The sequence below is a fragment of the Microcaecilia unicolor genome, chromosome 12, assembly GCF_901765095.1.
Source record: "Microcaecilia unicolor chromosome 12, aMicUni1.1, whole genome shotgun sequence".
NCBI classification, from domain to species: domain Eukaryota; kingdom Metazoa; phylum Chordata; class Amphibia; order Gymnophiona; family Siphonopidae; genus Microcaecilia; species Microcaecilia unicolor.
Window position 1 is genome coordinate 84,849,779 of NC_044042.1, and position 13,931 is coordinate 84,863,709.

General features: G+C 44.3%; 1 protein-coding gene across 5 annotated transcripts in view; it reads left to right on the forward strand.

The window, feature by feature from the left end:
• LOC115481854 (autophagy-related protein 16-like) overlaps positions 1-13,931 on the forward strand; it is a 39,777-nt gene that overhangs the window by 20,952 nt on the left and 4,894 nt on the right. For 3 of the 5 annotated variants that reach the window (XM_030221282.1, XM_030221281.1, XM_030221279.1), the window contains exons 4-7: positions 1,687-1,783; positions 2,327-2,400; positions 6,207-6,458; positions 9,367-9,474. In XM_030221282.1, coding sequence (XP_030077142.1) covers positions 1,687-1,783; positions 2,327-2,400; positions 6,207-6,458; positions 9,367-9,445 — 502 coding nt within the window. In that variant the 3' untranslated portion in view covers positions 9,446-9,474. Of the gene's footprint in view, positions 1-1,686; positions 1,784-2,326; positions 2,401-6,206; positions 6,459-9,366; positions 9,537-13,931 lie in introns of those variants that run through there. The other 2 variants (XM_030221278.1, XM_030221280.1) reach the window with 1 other exon arrangement.

Here is a 13,931-nt window from a genome sequence, read left to right on the forward strand (position 1 = left end):
TTACTTAGAGAGGTCACACTGCTATGCAACTTCCTGTGGGGGTTAGATGCAGCACATGCAGCACATGGAGCACATGGAGCTCATGATCTCTCCTAACCTGAGAGGATCTATGGTGGTGTGAGCATCCATTACCATCTAAGCACATGGAAGGAGCTGATAATACAAATGTATAGTAATATGTATATATAAGCCTGTCTGATTATAATCTAACTACAAACTGTGAGTAAACAGATGTTTTGTTACTTCAACTTTAAAGTGACTCAGCAGTGAATTATTCAGGGGTGAATGAGAGAGAGATGAAGAAAGAAATTAACATTTCTAAAGCTGAAGCTGTGTGTACTAAAATCTGCTAATTATTTACTACAAATAATCCAACAAATCACATGGGCGCTAGCAAGGTAATCTCTCCCCCCCCCCTGCAGCCACCCACCTGGTCTCAGGACCCCCTCCCCACCAACCCTCCTCTGCCTCTGCAGCCACGCATGTGCAGCGGCCCTCTTCTCCCCCTGCCCCCCCTGCAGCCACCCATGTCCAGCAACCCTCCTCTCCCCCTGCAGCTACCCATGTCCAGTGACCCTCATCTCCCCTTGCCCCCCCCTGTAGCCACCCATGTCCAGTGACCCTCCTCTCCCCCTGCAGCCACCCATGTCCAACGACCTTCATCTCCCCTGCCCCCTTGCAGCCACCCATGTCCAACGACCCTCCTCTCCTTTCCCCTTGCCCCCCTGCAGCATCCCTTCTGTCTCCCCTGCCCTCCACTGCAGCCGCCCATCTGGTCTCAGGACCCCCTCCCCACCTCCCTCTTCCCTGCCCCCCCCCGCAGCCATCCATGTCCAGCAACCCTCCCCTCCCCCCTCGGCGCATCACCCAAGCCGCTACCCCCCCCTCAGGCACATCAACCCCCTCACCACCCGCAGCCGCCAATACTAATGCTGTCCGGCCGCTGCTGCATCTCCTGTTGAGCAGCAGCGGCCAGTAGAAAAAGAAAAAAGCCAAAAAAAGATGTTTAACCTGAAACGCGGGCCGGCTCCATAGACAGCCATCTGGCATTGGCTGTCATCTCTGCAGCCACTCCCCTCTCCCCTCTGACGTCGCTGCGCTCCTCAGGGTTCTTCCTGCAGGGGCAGTGACGTTGACGGGAGAGGAGGAGCGGCTGCAGAGACGACAGCCAATGCCAGATGTCTGTCTACGGAGCCGTGTTTTAGGTTAAAAATCTTTTTTTGGCTTTTTTCTTTTTGTACCGGCTGCTGCTGCTCCACAGGAGAAGCAGCAGCGGCTGGACAGCATTAATATTGGCGGCTGCGGGTGGCGAGGGGGTTGATGTGCCCGAGAGGGGGGGTAGGGACTTTGGTGATGTGCCAGGGGGAGGGTCTTGGGTGATGCATCGAGGGGGGGCACTAAGAGCTGATTTGTAGGTAGGGGGAGGAGCGTGTTTCCCTACTCCTCCCCTTGCCTTGGAATCAGCTGTCAGTGACGTCACTGACGTCAGTGCGTTCTAAGCTGCCTAGCAGACCACCTCCGAGGGAGCCACGGTCCCAGGCACATTAGAACGTTGGAGGTGAGAATTATTATATAGGATATGAATATAATTCAACAAAAAATTTCTATATTCTGTTTAGTTATTCTGTAACAGTTTTTGCACAGGTAAATATTTCTTTTTTAATAGACTCCCTCTTGTCTCAACAGTGCTTCGCCACCTCAGGAAAGAATGCAGTTGAATATTGCTGCCCTGCACGTTCAATATGAGCTGGAGGTTTCAGAACTGCGTAAGGTTCAGACAGAGGTGAGCTCGGAGACGAATCTTCTCTTCTTAAACCTTTCGGACTCCTTTTATAAAACCGCGCTAGCGATTCTCATGCGGCAAATGTGACAAAGCCCATTCAATTCCTATGGGGTTTGTCACATTTGCCACGTGGGAATCACTAGCACAGCTTTGGGGCACAACAAGGAATCCTGTTCAGAAGGAATGGATCCTCAGGAGCTTAACCGAGATTGGATAGCAGAGCCGGTAGTGGGAGGCGGGGCTGGAGGTTGGGAGACAGGGATAGTGCTGGGCAGACTTATACGGTCTGTGCCAGAGCCAGTGGTTGGGAGGCGGGGATAGTGCTGGGCAGACTTATACGGTCTGTGCCCTGAAGAGGACAGGTACAAATCAAAGTAGGGTATACACAAAAAGTAGCACATATGAGTTGTCTTGTTGGGCAGACTGGATGGACCGTGCAGGTCTTTTTTCTGCCGTCATCTACTATGTTACTAGCACAGCTTTGTAAAAGGAGCTGTTTGTGAAGTAAGGAAAACACTAAAAACTCTCTTTCCATCTTTGAAGCTATCTCAGACTGTGCTCGATCTAAACAAAACTCTCCAGCTAAAGGAATCTGAAATACAAGAATACCAATCAAGGTGAGAATCGGGGTCTTTTGTTTGGTTTCATGCTCTGATATTATTTTTAAAAATACACTGAATTGTTCTAATGATTAAAGCTAATGTCTAGGCTATGCTTCTGGGCTACATCCTGGACACTGGAAAAATCCCAGTGTTAATTTGTATTTATATCATATTGTTGTATATAGATCTGTTTTGAAACGGAGAAAAATGTAGGCAGATAAAGACCATATGGCCTATCCAATCTGCCCATCCACTCTATCTATTCTCCCCTATGGAACAAATCAAATATCTTTCAAACTTAAATCTGCAGTTCTATAAATTGGCATCTCATTTTAGGATAAAAAGCGCATCCACATTAGCACAAGCTAATTAGCTCAGGATTACTGCATAACCCCTTACCACCTACAAAATGGGTGGCAGTAACTGCTCATGCAGTAATATTTTTTTAATGGCCACACACTAACGGAAACATTAGCAACATGACAGGTTAATGCCATTTGACAGTTGCAGTAAAAATAGCCTTAGCGCGAGGGGAAAACCCACGCAAGGTGTGCTAAGGCCACTTTCTGACGCAGCTTAGTAAAAAGGACCCCCTTAGTTATTTTGCTGTGGTCTTGGCCTTACTGTTATTTATTAGGCTTTATTTACTGCTTTTTTTTTTTAAGGAATTCACTCAAGGCAGTATAAAGTAAGACTAGATCAAACATGAGCAATAGGCAATTACAGCAGTAAAAATATTCAAATAATGCAAAGGATGACATAGAGGCATATTTTCAAAGCACTTTGAGAGGCTAAGTTCCATAGGTTTCTATGGAACTTTGGGAGGCTAAGTGCTTTGAAAATGAGCTTGATAGTTTACTACTTACAATGTCAACACACTATGTAGTAGAACATTATAATTGACTAGTAAAACAGGCCCGTTTCTGACACAAATGAAACAGGCGCTAGCAAGGTTTTTTTTCGGAGTGTGTGTGAGAGAGAGAGAGTGTGTGTGTGTGACAGAGATAGAGTGAGACCGCTCGGTGCAAGTGTGTCTCCTCTCTCCCCTGCTCCAGCCACCCAGCGATTCTCCTTTTTCCCTTGCCCCCCCTCCAGCCACCCAGCGATTCTCCTCGTTCCCCTGTTTACCTCAGTCGAAGCGGCCGCGTCTTTGAAAGCCTTGCCCATCTATAGCCTTCCCCTCGTTCCTGTTTACCTCAGTCGAAGCGGCCACGTCTTTGAAAGCCTTCCCCATCTGTAGCCTTCCCTTCGACTTCGTTCCCTGAGTCCCGCCTGCTGACGTCATTTCCTCTTTCTGCGAGGGCAGGACTCTGAGGGAACGAACTCGAAGGGAAGGCTATAGACTTTGAGGTTGTGCCTCGTGCTCCTATCCTGTGGTTGGTCAGTGCTGTTTGTGACGAACCCAGAAGTACGTGACGTCAATTCAGGAGATGGATACAGCAAATCACAAGCTCTTCAAACTTTCACTGCCATGGAGTCAGCTTCAGAACATTGGAGGTGCTTTTTATTATATAGCATTTGGTTACTAATTGTATCTGATACTCTGTAATGACAATGTCATAACAAAACTATGTAAGCCACATTGAGCCTGCAAATAGGTGGGAAAATGTGGGATACAAATGCAATAAATAACAATAAAGCAAAGATGTAACATATAGACAGGTACTGTAAGAGAGTAAGAAGAGTTAGAAAGTAAGGTGACTGATTTAAAGAAAGTTGCACATGAGGTCAGAGAGATGGTTAAATATTATCTCAGCTAGGGTAGGAGTGGATAAACATGTCCTGCTGCAGTATGTTTTATTGTGTTTTTCCCAGGTAAGAGCATTCCAGCAGTTGCAGAGTTAACTCATTATCTGAAAAGAGATAGTCAGTGGAGCTCTGCATTGCCTGACAGGAATTCAATTGGAACTGGTCTATCAGGTCACAACCAATACTACTAGTACTTATCATTTCTATAGCACTACTAGACGTACGCAGCGCTGTACACTTGAACATGAAGAGACAGCCCCTGCTCGACAGAGTTTACAATCTAATTAGGACAGACAAACAGGACAAATAAGAGATAAGGACAAAGAGTAGCAAGATTCCAGAATCCCAAAGAGTAGCAAGATTCTGTGTGGAATCCCAAAGAGTAGCAAGATTCCAGAATCCCAAAGACTACTACTACTTATTTCTATAGCGCTACTAGACGTACGCAGCGCTGCACACTTGAACATGAAGAGACAGTCCCTGCTCGAAGAGTTTACAATCTAATTAGGACAGACAAACAGGACAAATAAGAGATAAGGGAATATTAAAGTGAGGATGATAAAATAAGGGTTCTGGACAAGTGAACAATAATAAAAGTTCTTCCAGGTTTCTGTTCTTATGTGGACTACAAAATGCTCTGTACAGAATCCAGAGATGGAGTGGACCAGAATGCACAAAGGCATTCCCTGGTGCCAAAGACATAAAGGAGAAGAGAAAGAGAGAGAAATGAGAGAGAACTACAGCCCTGCCTGTTAATCTGGGCAGACTCACAAATGTTGCTGGGCAGAAACATCTGATCACTGTAGACAGCTAGAGGTGAGGCAGACTCCAGTAGTGAGAAGCTGCAAGACAAGACATGATTTTTCCCTAGTTCTGGAAACTTCTCTAGATCAAGGGCGGTGTGCAAATACCCTGAATTGAATCGGATAAGGGTAAACTGAGAGAACATGAATACTCAAGTTACAAGTTGTTTATCCACAGTACCTTTGCAGTCCTTTCTGCTACCATAACTTGCTATAATCATTGCATGAAAAATAAAATATAATCATTGCAATATGGGTCTCAATAGTTTCTTTGGTATTTGTTGCACACAGCCTAGGACTCCATAAATAATTATCCTTAAAAGCCTAGGATCCCTGGATTTATAAACCTACTCCAAATTTTGGCTTAATCATTCCGTTGCCAAGATTTGAGACTTTGGACACTTCAGTTGGGATAGATACAAGAGTTATCAATCTTTTACATTCTGTGATCAATCTTTCACTGAAGCAAACCTTTTCATTTTCTGCATTTGGTTACTGATATATCTTTTGAAGTTGGTGTATATTTTAATGCTGGTTTGCTTCAGGGTGGAGGGAGGGAGAGATTAGGAAAGGGAAATGGGACTTGATATACGGCGGTACTTATTTTGTACCTGGGGCAATGGAGAGTCAGGGTCACAAGGAGCAGCAGTGGGAATTGAACTGCACTAGGCCACTCCTCCATGGAAAAGTTTTCTGGGCAATATTCAGTGCTCAGCAGTTTTAAGTAAATATTCTGTTTGTTTGCTAATCTAATTAAACTTGTTTAGAGGGAGGGGAAGGAGATTTGGCTTACACCTTTCTCATTAGTTCAAAGTGAGTTATATTCAGGTACAGTTGGTATTGCTGCATCTGTGAGTATTGTGTGTGTGAATATTGCATGCTAGTGAACTTAAAGAAAGAGGTATAAAACGAGGTCTATGTGACGATAGCTATTCCGTCATCAGGTACTCAAATCTTTTGATCATCAGTCCCCTTCAGGTTTTCTTAGAGGGCTGTGAAAAGTTTCTTTTGCTCTGGTGCTGCCCACCCCGGTCAATCAATTCAAAAATTCCTCATAAACACCCTCGGTCTCTTCCATAAAAAGTGTGGTATCTCGTTCATTCCTATATGTACCCATGCTAGAGATCTGGTGGTTTTTGTTTACTATGGCCATGTGATAACAGTACAAAAGTAGAGGGAACTGGTTAACAAAATCCAGGTTCTTGACAATCATCTTTGTCCCGGTAACATACAGAAAGCCATGATAAAAATTGTGTCTTTTGTATCTAGAATCTCTAGGTCTGCACAAGAAATTCGCTTGCTGATGAAGAGATGTTCGGAGCAGGAGAACTCCCTGGAGGAGCTGGAACAGAGCCATCAGCTATTAAGAAATGAGCATGATGTCCTTCAGCTGAAAACCAGAGCTCTGGAGGAACAATTGCATAGGACTGAGTCTGAGAACCAGAAACTTGTAACACGCTGGATGGAAGAGAAAGCTTTGGAAGCAGACAGAGTGAATTGCTACAATGAACAAGAGGAAAAGTAAGAAACAGACATGAAAGTCTAAAGACAAGCCTATATCCATTGTTCTTGCTAAATTTAAAAGGTATTTTAAAAGGTATAGAGATGTGTAAGAACAAAAAAAACCCTAAGAAAAGACATGGTGAGTTGGACTGGACCAAGGTTCATCAAGCCAAGCAGGCAGTCCCCTACAGTGGGGGACAAATGGTTTGCAATATCTAATGTAGAAAACAAACGAGAGCAGACTGGTCTTAAAGGATAGTAAATTTTTATTCATTACACATGCTCCAGGGGGTTCACATAAGCATGGCCAACATGACCATGTTTCGCACCCAAGGGGCTGCTTCAGGGGCAAACGATTAGTAGTTGAAGTTGAGTTCAGGCTTCACCAAAGATGCTGTTTGTACCATTTTGGTGAAGTCTGAATTCAACACCAACTGGTAATCGTTTGCCCCTGAAGCAGCCCCTCGAGTCGGGCATGCGTATGTGAACACATTGGAGCATGTAACATAGTAAGTGACGGCAGATAAAGACCTGAACAATCCATCCAGTCTGCCCAACAGTCGCATTCATTATCAATTCAAGATTAAAATTAACAGTGAATGTGAGATAATATACTTGATCATAAGTCTTGTAGTGAATGAAAGTTTACTATCCTTTAAGACCAGTCTGCTCTCTTTTGTATTCCTACAGTGGCCAGTACATGTTGCAACTATCCAGCAGACCACAAAATGTATCTGTTTCCCCAAGTCAACCTGACTAATTTTTTTTTATGGATTTTTCCTCCAGGAACTTGCCCAATCCTCTTTTTGAATCCTGCTATGTTGGTCATGTTGATCACATCGTTCAGCAAAAGATTACACAGCTTAAATTCACACTGTTTGGAAAAAAAACTTTCTTCAATTTGATCTGGTTGCTCATTAACAACCATGTCATGACAACATATCATCGAACTCCTTGACCTGAGTCTCTCCCTAGGCTGGTGATAATGGAAATATTTTTAAAACAAATAGGAGGAAATTTTTTTTCACTCAAATAGTTAAGCTTTGGAACTCGTTGCTGTAGGATGTGGTAACAGCTGTTAGCGTAACTGGGTTTTAAAAAGATTGGGCAAGTTCCTGGAGGAAAAGTCCAAAGTCTGTTATTAAGATGGAATGTTGCTGCTAATTGGGTTTCTGCCAGACACTTGTGACCTGGATTGGCCACTGCTGGAAGCAGGATACTGGGATAGATTAACCATTGGTGTGACCCAGTATGGCTATTCTTATGTTCTAATGTAAAACTTTAATCTACATATCAAAACCACAGTTATCTTCCTGGACACAATGACAGGAGGAGGATTCACACAGGAGATCAATTTTCCAACCCATGAAAAGGGGCCCTGTGCTAGCGGTGAGGGCCATTTTTCCCATGCGCTAGGGCCCTTTTTACAACAGCAGGTAAAAAGACCCCGGGCACACATGGCCATGCGGTAAGAGAACTCTTACCGCATGGCCAGGTGACAGGGAACCCTTACCACCACACATTGAGGTGGCAATAAGGGCTCCTGCACTAATTCAGCGGTAACAGGGCAGCATGCGGCGATGCCCAATTACCGCAGGGTTATAGCCACACAAGCCATTTCCAGGGGTTTTCTTTTCCCCCCCGGAAATGGTACACGCTCAGGGTGGGACTACCGCTGGTGGCCACATTGGACCAGTGGTAGTCCCAGAAGATCAAGCGGTAAGCCCATACTGAGATAGACTTGAAGGTCTGTCAAGCTCAGTATCCTGTTTCCAACAGTGGCCAATCCAGGTTATAAGTACCTGGCAAGATCCGCTGCTGGTCCTAGAAATAAGCAGTGGATTTTCCCCGTCCATCTTAAAAATTGCTTATGGACTTTTCTTTTAGAAAGTTATCCAAACCTTTTTTAAACCATGCTAAGCTAACTGCTTTTACCACATTCTTTATTATTGTGTTCGCCCGTTTGTTAGCCTCCCTAATTTCTGATAACATTTCTACATCTGTCTGTCTATCCTGGCCAGGTGGACGGTAATACACTCCTATCACTATCCTTTTCAATCCATAGAGATTCCAACATGAGTTTTGCCCTGCAGAATATTCAATCTATTTGATACAAGGCTCTCCTTAACATACAATGCTACCCCACCACCAATTCGATCCACCCTATCACTACAATATAATTTGTACCCTGGTATGACAGTGTCCCATTGGTTCTCCTCCTTCCACCAGGTCTCAGAGATGCCTATTAAATCTGAATTTTCATATCTAAGGCGGTATATTAAAAAAATAAACCTGTTGCCTTTCTGTGACTAGTCAAAACGGTTTACATGTTATATACAGATATTTATTCTGTACCTGGGGCAGCGGAGGGTTAAGTGACTTGCCCAGAGTCCAAAGGAACTGCAGTGGGAATCGAACCCAGTTCCTCTGGTTCTCGGGCCACTGCACTCATCACCAGGCTCCTCCTGCACAAGATCAGGGCCGGTCTTAGGCAGAGGCGACCAAGGCGGCCGCATAGGGCCCCGTGCCTAAGGGGGCCCCGCTCTGCCTCCGCTCCGACCTCCGCTCGCCTCGGACGACCGTCCGCATCATTCATGATGATCCCATGGCTCGGCCACTCCACTTCTGGGGAGGGGAGGTTTCATGATAGCATTGTGCTTATTATTTCAATCAGTTTTTTTGTACAAGTTTAGCGTCATTTGTCTTTATTTGAAATTTCATAAATAAAAAACATTTCTAAAAATGGAATAATCTTATCAATGGGGTGGAGCTAGGGTGGGGCCCCACCAAATTGGTCTGCACAGGGCCCCGCACTTGCTAAGACCAGCCCTGCACAAGATACTGGGCTCATAGACACTTGATCCAATCTAGTTTGGCAGTTCCTACCTTCTTATGTTCTTTCTCTTTTCCTGTTTTCTTTTCACAGATTCCTTCGAGCAGTAGTGAAGCTGAAACAGAAACTGGCGCTTCTGAGAGGAAGATCTTTTGACAAATTACAGGTCTGAATTTGTCTCCTCTCTAGACAGAGATTACTGTAAGTGTCTGCCTTTCGATCAGAACATGGGAATTGGCATGAAATGTTATGTAGAATTATCAATAAACACAGTTTCCAAATTATGCCTATACACCTATCTTCCCTGCAACTGGTATCTTAAGACGCTAAGGAGTTCCCAGCTGAATGAGGACATGCCTTGCTGTCTATTTCTCCTGTGACGATCCCATTTCTGGAGACTGGATATGAAGGAAAGGTTGTCTTGGAGGGGCCTCTGCAGGGAGGAGTGTTTTGGAAGGGTATCCTATGCTAAGGAGGGAGGAATGTAGTGTTTTAGGGGAAGGGTTCCTGTGATGAAGAGGGAGTTGATACACCATGAGGAGGGAGTGGAAAGGAGAAGAGGTTTCATGCAGATTGAGGCAGAGAGAGTATTACCCCCATACTTATCTGCTGATGATAAAAGGTCTGGTTAGTAGAGGGGTAACATAATAACAAACCGACCGATATTCAATGTAATTTAAGTACTGCTGAAATTTGCGGTTAGTGCTTAACTCTCAGCCAGCTATGTTGGGGGTGTTCTGGGGGGAGGAGTCAGCAATTGGCCACTTAAGTGTTGATTTTCAGCCCTTAAGCAGCCAGGTTTAGTGCATATATGGGACCACGTAGAATTTTTCCTATTTTTATGTGCAACCCCATGGCTGCTTAAGTGTTGAATATCGACTTAAGTGGCTATATGTTAGCCGGCTCAAAAATAACTGGATATTCAAAGCTGAAGCCCAGGCAGAGCTCAGCTTTGACTATCTAGGAATAACTCTTGTTAGCGGTGAGCAAAACATTTATCTCCATCGGCTGAATATCAGGCCTGTAGTATATAACGGCAGATAAAGCCCTGCATGGTCCATCTAGTTTACTGAATAAAGAGGCCAGTGGTGTAGCCTCTGTGGGGCTTGGGACCCTCTGCCTTCATGGCTAGCGGGGATGCCAAGCCCCACCATCCAAAGATGTCACCTACCTGAGACGTGCCTGCCGCAGCACTTAATTCACTTTAGGCACGCTTCAGCTGCTAATGCCGGCTCTCTCAAGCATGCTCAGTTCAGGTCTGAGTTTGTATGGGAGAGCCGGCATTAACGGACGAAGCGTGCCTGAGTGAATTATCGTTGCAGGCGCAATCCAGACAGATGTTTTTGGCTGGCAGGGCTTGGTATCCCTGCAAGCCATGTGGCAACAAACAGGCAGCAAGAATATCAGGTCCTCCCCAGTCCATTTTTAGAAACCCGCCAAAATGGACTTCTGGCTACACCCTTGAGTTGTAGCTTAGGCATATTCATTGCCAAAACTTAATTGAAGCATTGTTGGATTGCTGGTTTAAATTGTCATTTTACTCGCTATCAACTTTATGTGTCTCCTCTAAGATATACTCACAGCGTGTGATATGAACGTAACACAAAATAACCAAATAACTTATTTTTCATCTGTTCCTGCTATTCTTAGGTTACAGACCGTAGAAGTCTACCTGGCACTAGTCCTACTTCCAATCACTGGAGTTGCCATCAAAAAACCCATTCCAACCCATCCAAAACCATTTTTCCATAATTGGGACAGGGGTTTCGTCTACCATGTGGCAAACAATGAACAGGGTCGATATTCAAAAGGGTTAACTGGGCAGGAGAAGCCTCCTAGTGGGGATTCTTGTGCCCAATTTTGGGTGTGAGGACTTATGCCATCTTAATCCTGGTGTTCAAACACTGCATCAAAATTTACTGTGCCATTTTGGTCACCTTCCTCTGAAGCGCCTCAAGTCTTTTTATGCCCTTGAAGAGAGACCAGTTCCAAAACTGGACCTAGTACTCTAAATGGTGCCTCACAAATGATTTGTACAGGGGCATTAACATCTCCTTTCTTCTGCTATTTATGCCTCCCTCAATGCAGCTGAGCATTCTTTGTCCAACAGCCACTGCCTTGAGATCCTCATACACAATCATTCCAGGGTCTCTATCCTGATCTGTGCATGTCAGTCTCTCATCCCCTAGCCCGTACTGCGCTTTTGGATTTGTACACCCCAAGTGCATCACTTTGCATTTCTTTGAATTAATTTTTTTAACTGCCAAACATTTGATCATTCTTTGGTTATCTCAGACTGATTATTGCAATCATTTGGATTTAGGCCATGGGTCTGTTGCTAGAAAAAAAAATACAGCCATTACAGAACACAACAGCTAGACTGGTATTTTCAATATGAAAGAGCTATGCCCCTATACGTTAAGTTTCATTGGCTTCCTGTGGAGGCCAAATCAACCTTTGTTATCTACTTTAAATTTTCTTACAGCAAATAGTAAAGTACCAGACTTTATGAATAAATTGATTGTTACCTGACCATAGAGCTAGACACTTTTAGAACTCCAATGTCCCAGTGCTAAGAACATTGTATATAAATCTGTGTTTTCGGAGACATTTCAATTCTATGCAGCTAACTGCAGTTTTTTGATAGCTCATTTAAGGCCCTGTTTACTAAGCCGCGTTAGAGGTAGGCTAGCATTTTTAGCATGCGTTAAAAATTTAGGTGCCCACAGGAATAGTATGGGTGCCTACATGGTTTAACGTGAGCTAAAAACGCTAGCACACCTTAGTAAACAGGGCCCTAGGTTACTTAGCAGTCAAATGATGGAATTCAATACCTTTACAACCTCATGAAATCATAGAATATATGTTGTTTAGGAGGACTTTGAAAACCTCTCTTTCGAGAAACATTTTTAATGATTGATACTACTACATAAGTGATGTTTCTTTGTTATGCTTCCTAAGGGAAGTTAGCAGGTTAGAAACGCTGGGGATAGAACAGAATGATTTGAATATTGTGAAGGATTGTAAGTGCTGTGTAGGCCCAGCTCTTAAGATTGTAAATTACAGCTCTGTTACAGGTATTTGCAGGAATGAAAAATGAAGTCCAGCCTTGTCAGAACTGACTTGACCTCTTAGGTTCAGACAAACTCCTGGAAGCAGAGGGAAACCAGCCTTAATGACTAAAGCAGGTTTATATATACTGGAATCAACTGGACTTCAGTGGTCCTAGGGCCTCCCCCCACCCCTCCCTGAGAATGAAGCCAGGCATGAGGCAGTAGAAACTAACCCTGACCCCACAATCCCCAATTGGGGTCTGTGCAGGCTCCTGATGGCCACAGTTTCTGCCTTCACCCCTGACCTTTACCGAGACCAGCAGTGGTCTGTTACAGGAGTGGCACAGGGAACCAGCAGCTGCGTAGAGCAACCAGCTCTAGGTCACAACACTAGTGAGCTAGCATACCCAGCCCGTGGCTAGAGCACTGTGACTGGGCTGTTTGTGTGGGCGTTTCCTACTGACCCCCTTTTGCAACATAGTGTAAGCCACATTGAGCCTGCAAATAGGTGGGAAAAGGTGGGGTACAAATGCAGCAAATAAATAAAATACATTACTCCAGGACATGCAACTTTTTCCTTCAACACATCCACAGCTGTTTGTACCTGGCAGTAATCCATTTAGACTCTTTGGTATCAGATATCTACTTGCTATATTATTATTATGTTTTATCATTACCATGTTACCCAAGATTCTTCTGTAACATTAATAGTCTAATTTCTAATGCTTTTCCACCATTCTTGATATATTGTAAGCCATTATCATGTTACCCAAGATCCTCTGTAACACAAAATGTCTATCTTCTAATGTAATTCCACCATTCATGAAGTATTGTAAGCCACATTGAGCCTGCAAAGAGGTGGGAAAATGTGGGATACAATGCAATAAATAAATAAAATCACTTAAAATTTCAAGAGCAACTGCTGTTCTGCCAAAAGTTAGCTCGTACATGGGGGTCCTGAGCCCAGTAAGCTCTTTCAACCAGGTACTCCAGATGTCTCAGTGCATTAAAACACTCCTGTTCTACTTTCTCTTTTTCTGTATTCAAAATTAAACAGTTGTTTTTCGCTTCATTATATGTAGTATGACTTTGTTCTAGTAGCAAATGAGTATTTTCCAATTGCTCTTGACACAGATTTAATTCTGTTTCTAATTGAGTCTTGGCACAGCCAATCACAGCAATGTGAATGCCATACTAGAACAGATTGAGGGTTCATCAAGCCCAGTATCCTGTTTCCAATAGTGGGCAATGCAGGTCACAAGTACCTGACAAGAGCTCAAAACAGTACAATACATTTTATGCTGCTTGTTCTAGAAATAAGCAGTAGAATTTCCCATGTCCATCTTAATAATGGCTTATGGACTTTTCTTAGAGGAAAAATCCAAACCATACTAAGTTAACTGCTTTTACCACATTCTCAGGCAATGAATTTCCAGAGTTTACTTACACGTTGAGTGCAGGGGCGTATCTGCGTGGGGCCTCAGGGGCCTGGGCCCCCGCAGATTTCGCCCTGGCCCCCCCTACCGCTGCCAACCCTCCCCCTCCGTTGCTCGCCTACCTTCGCTGGCGGGGGACCCCAACCCCCGCCAGCCGAGGTTCGCGTCC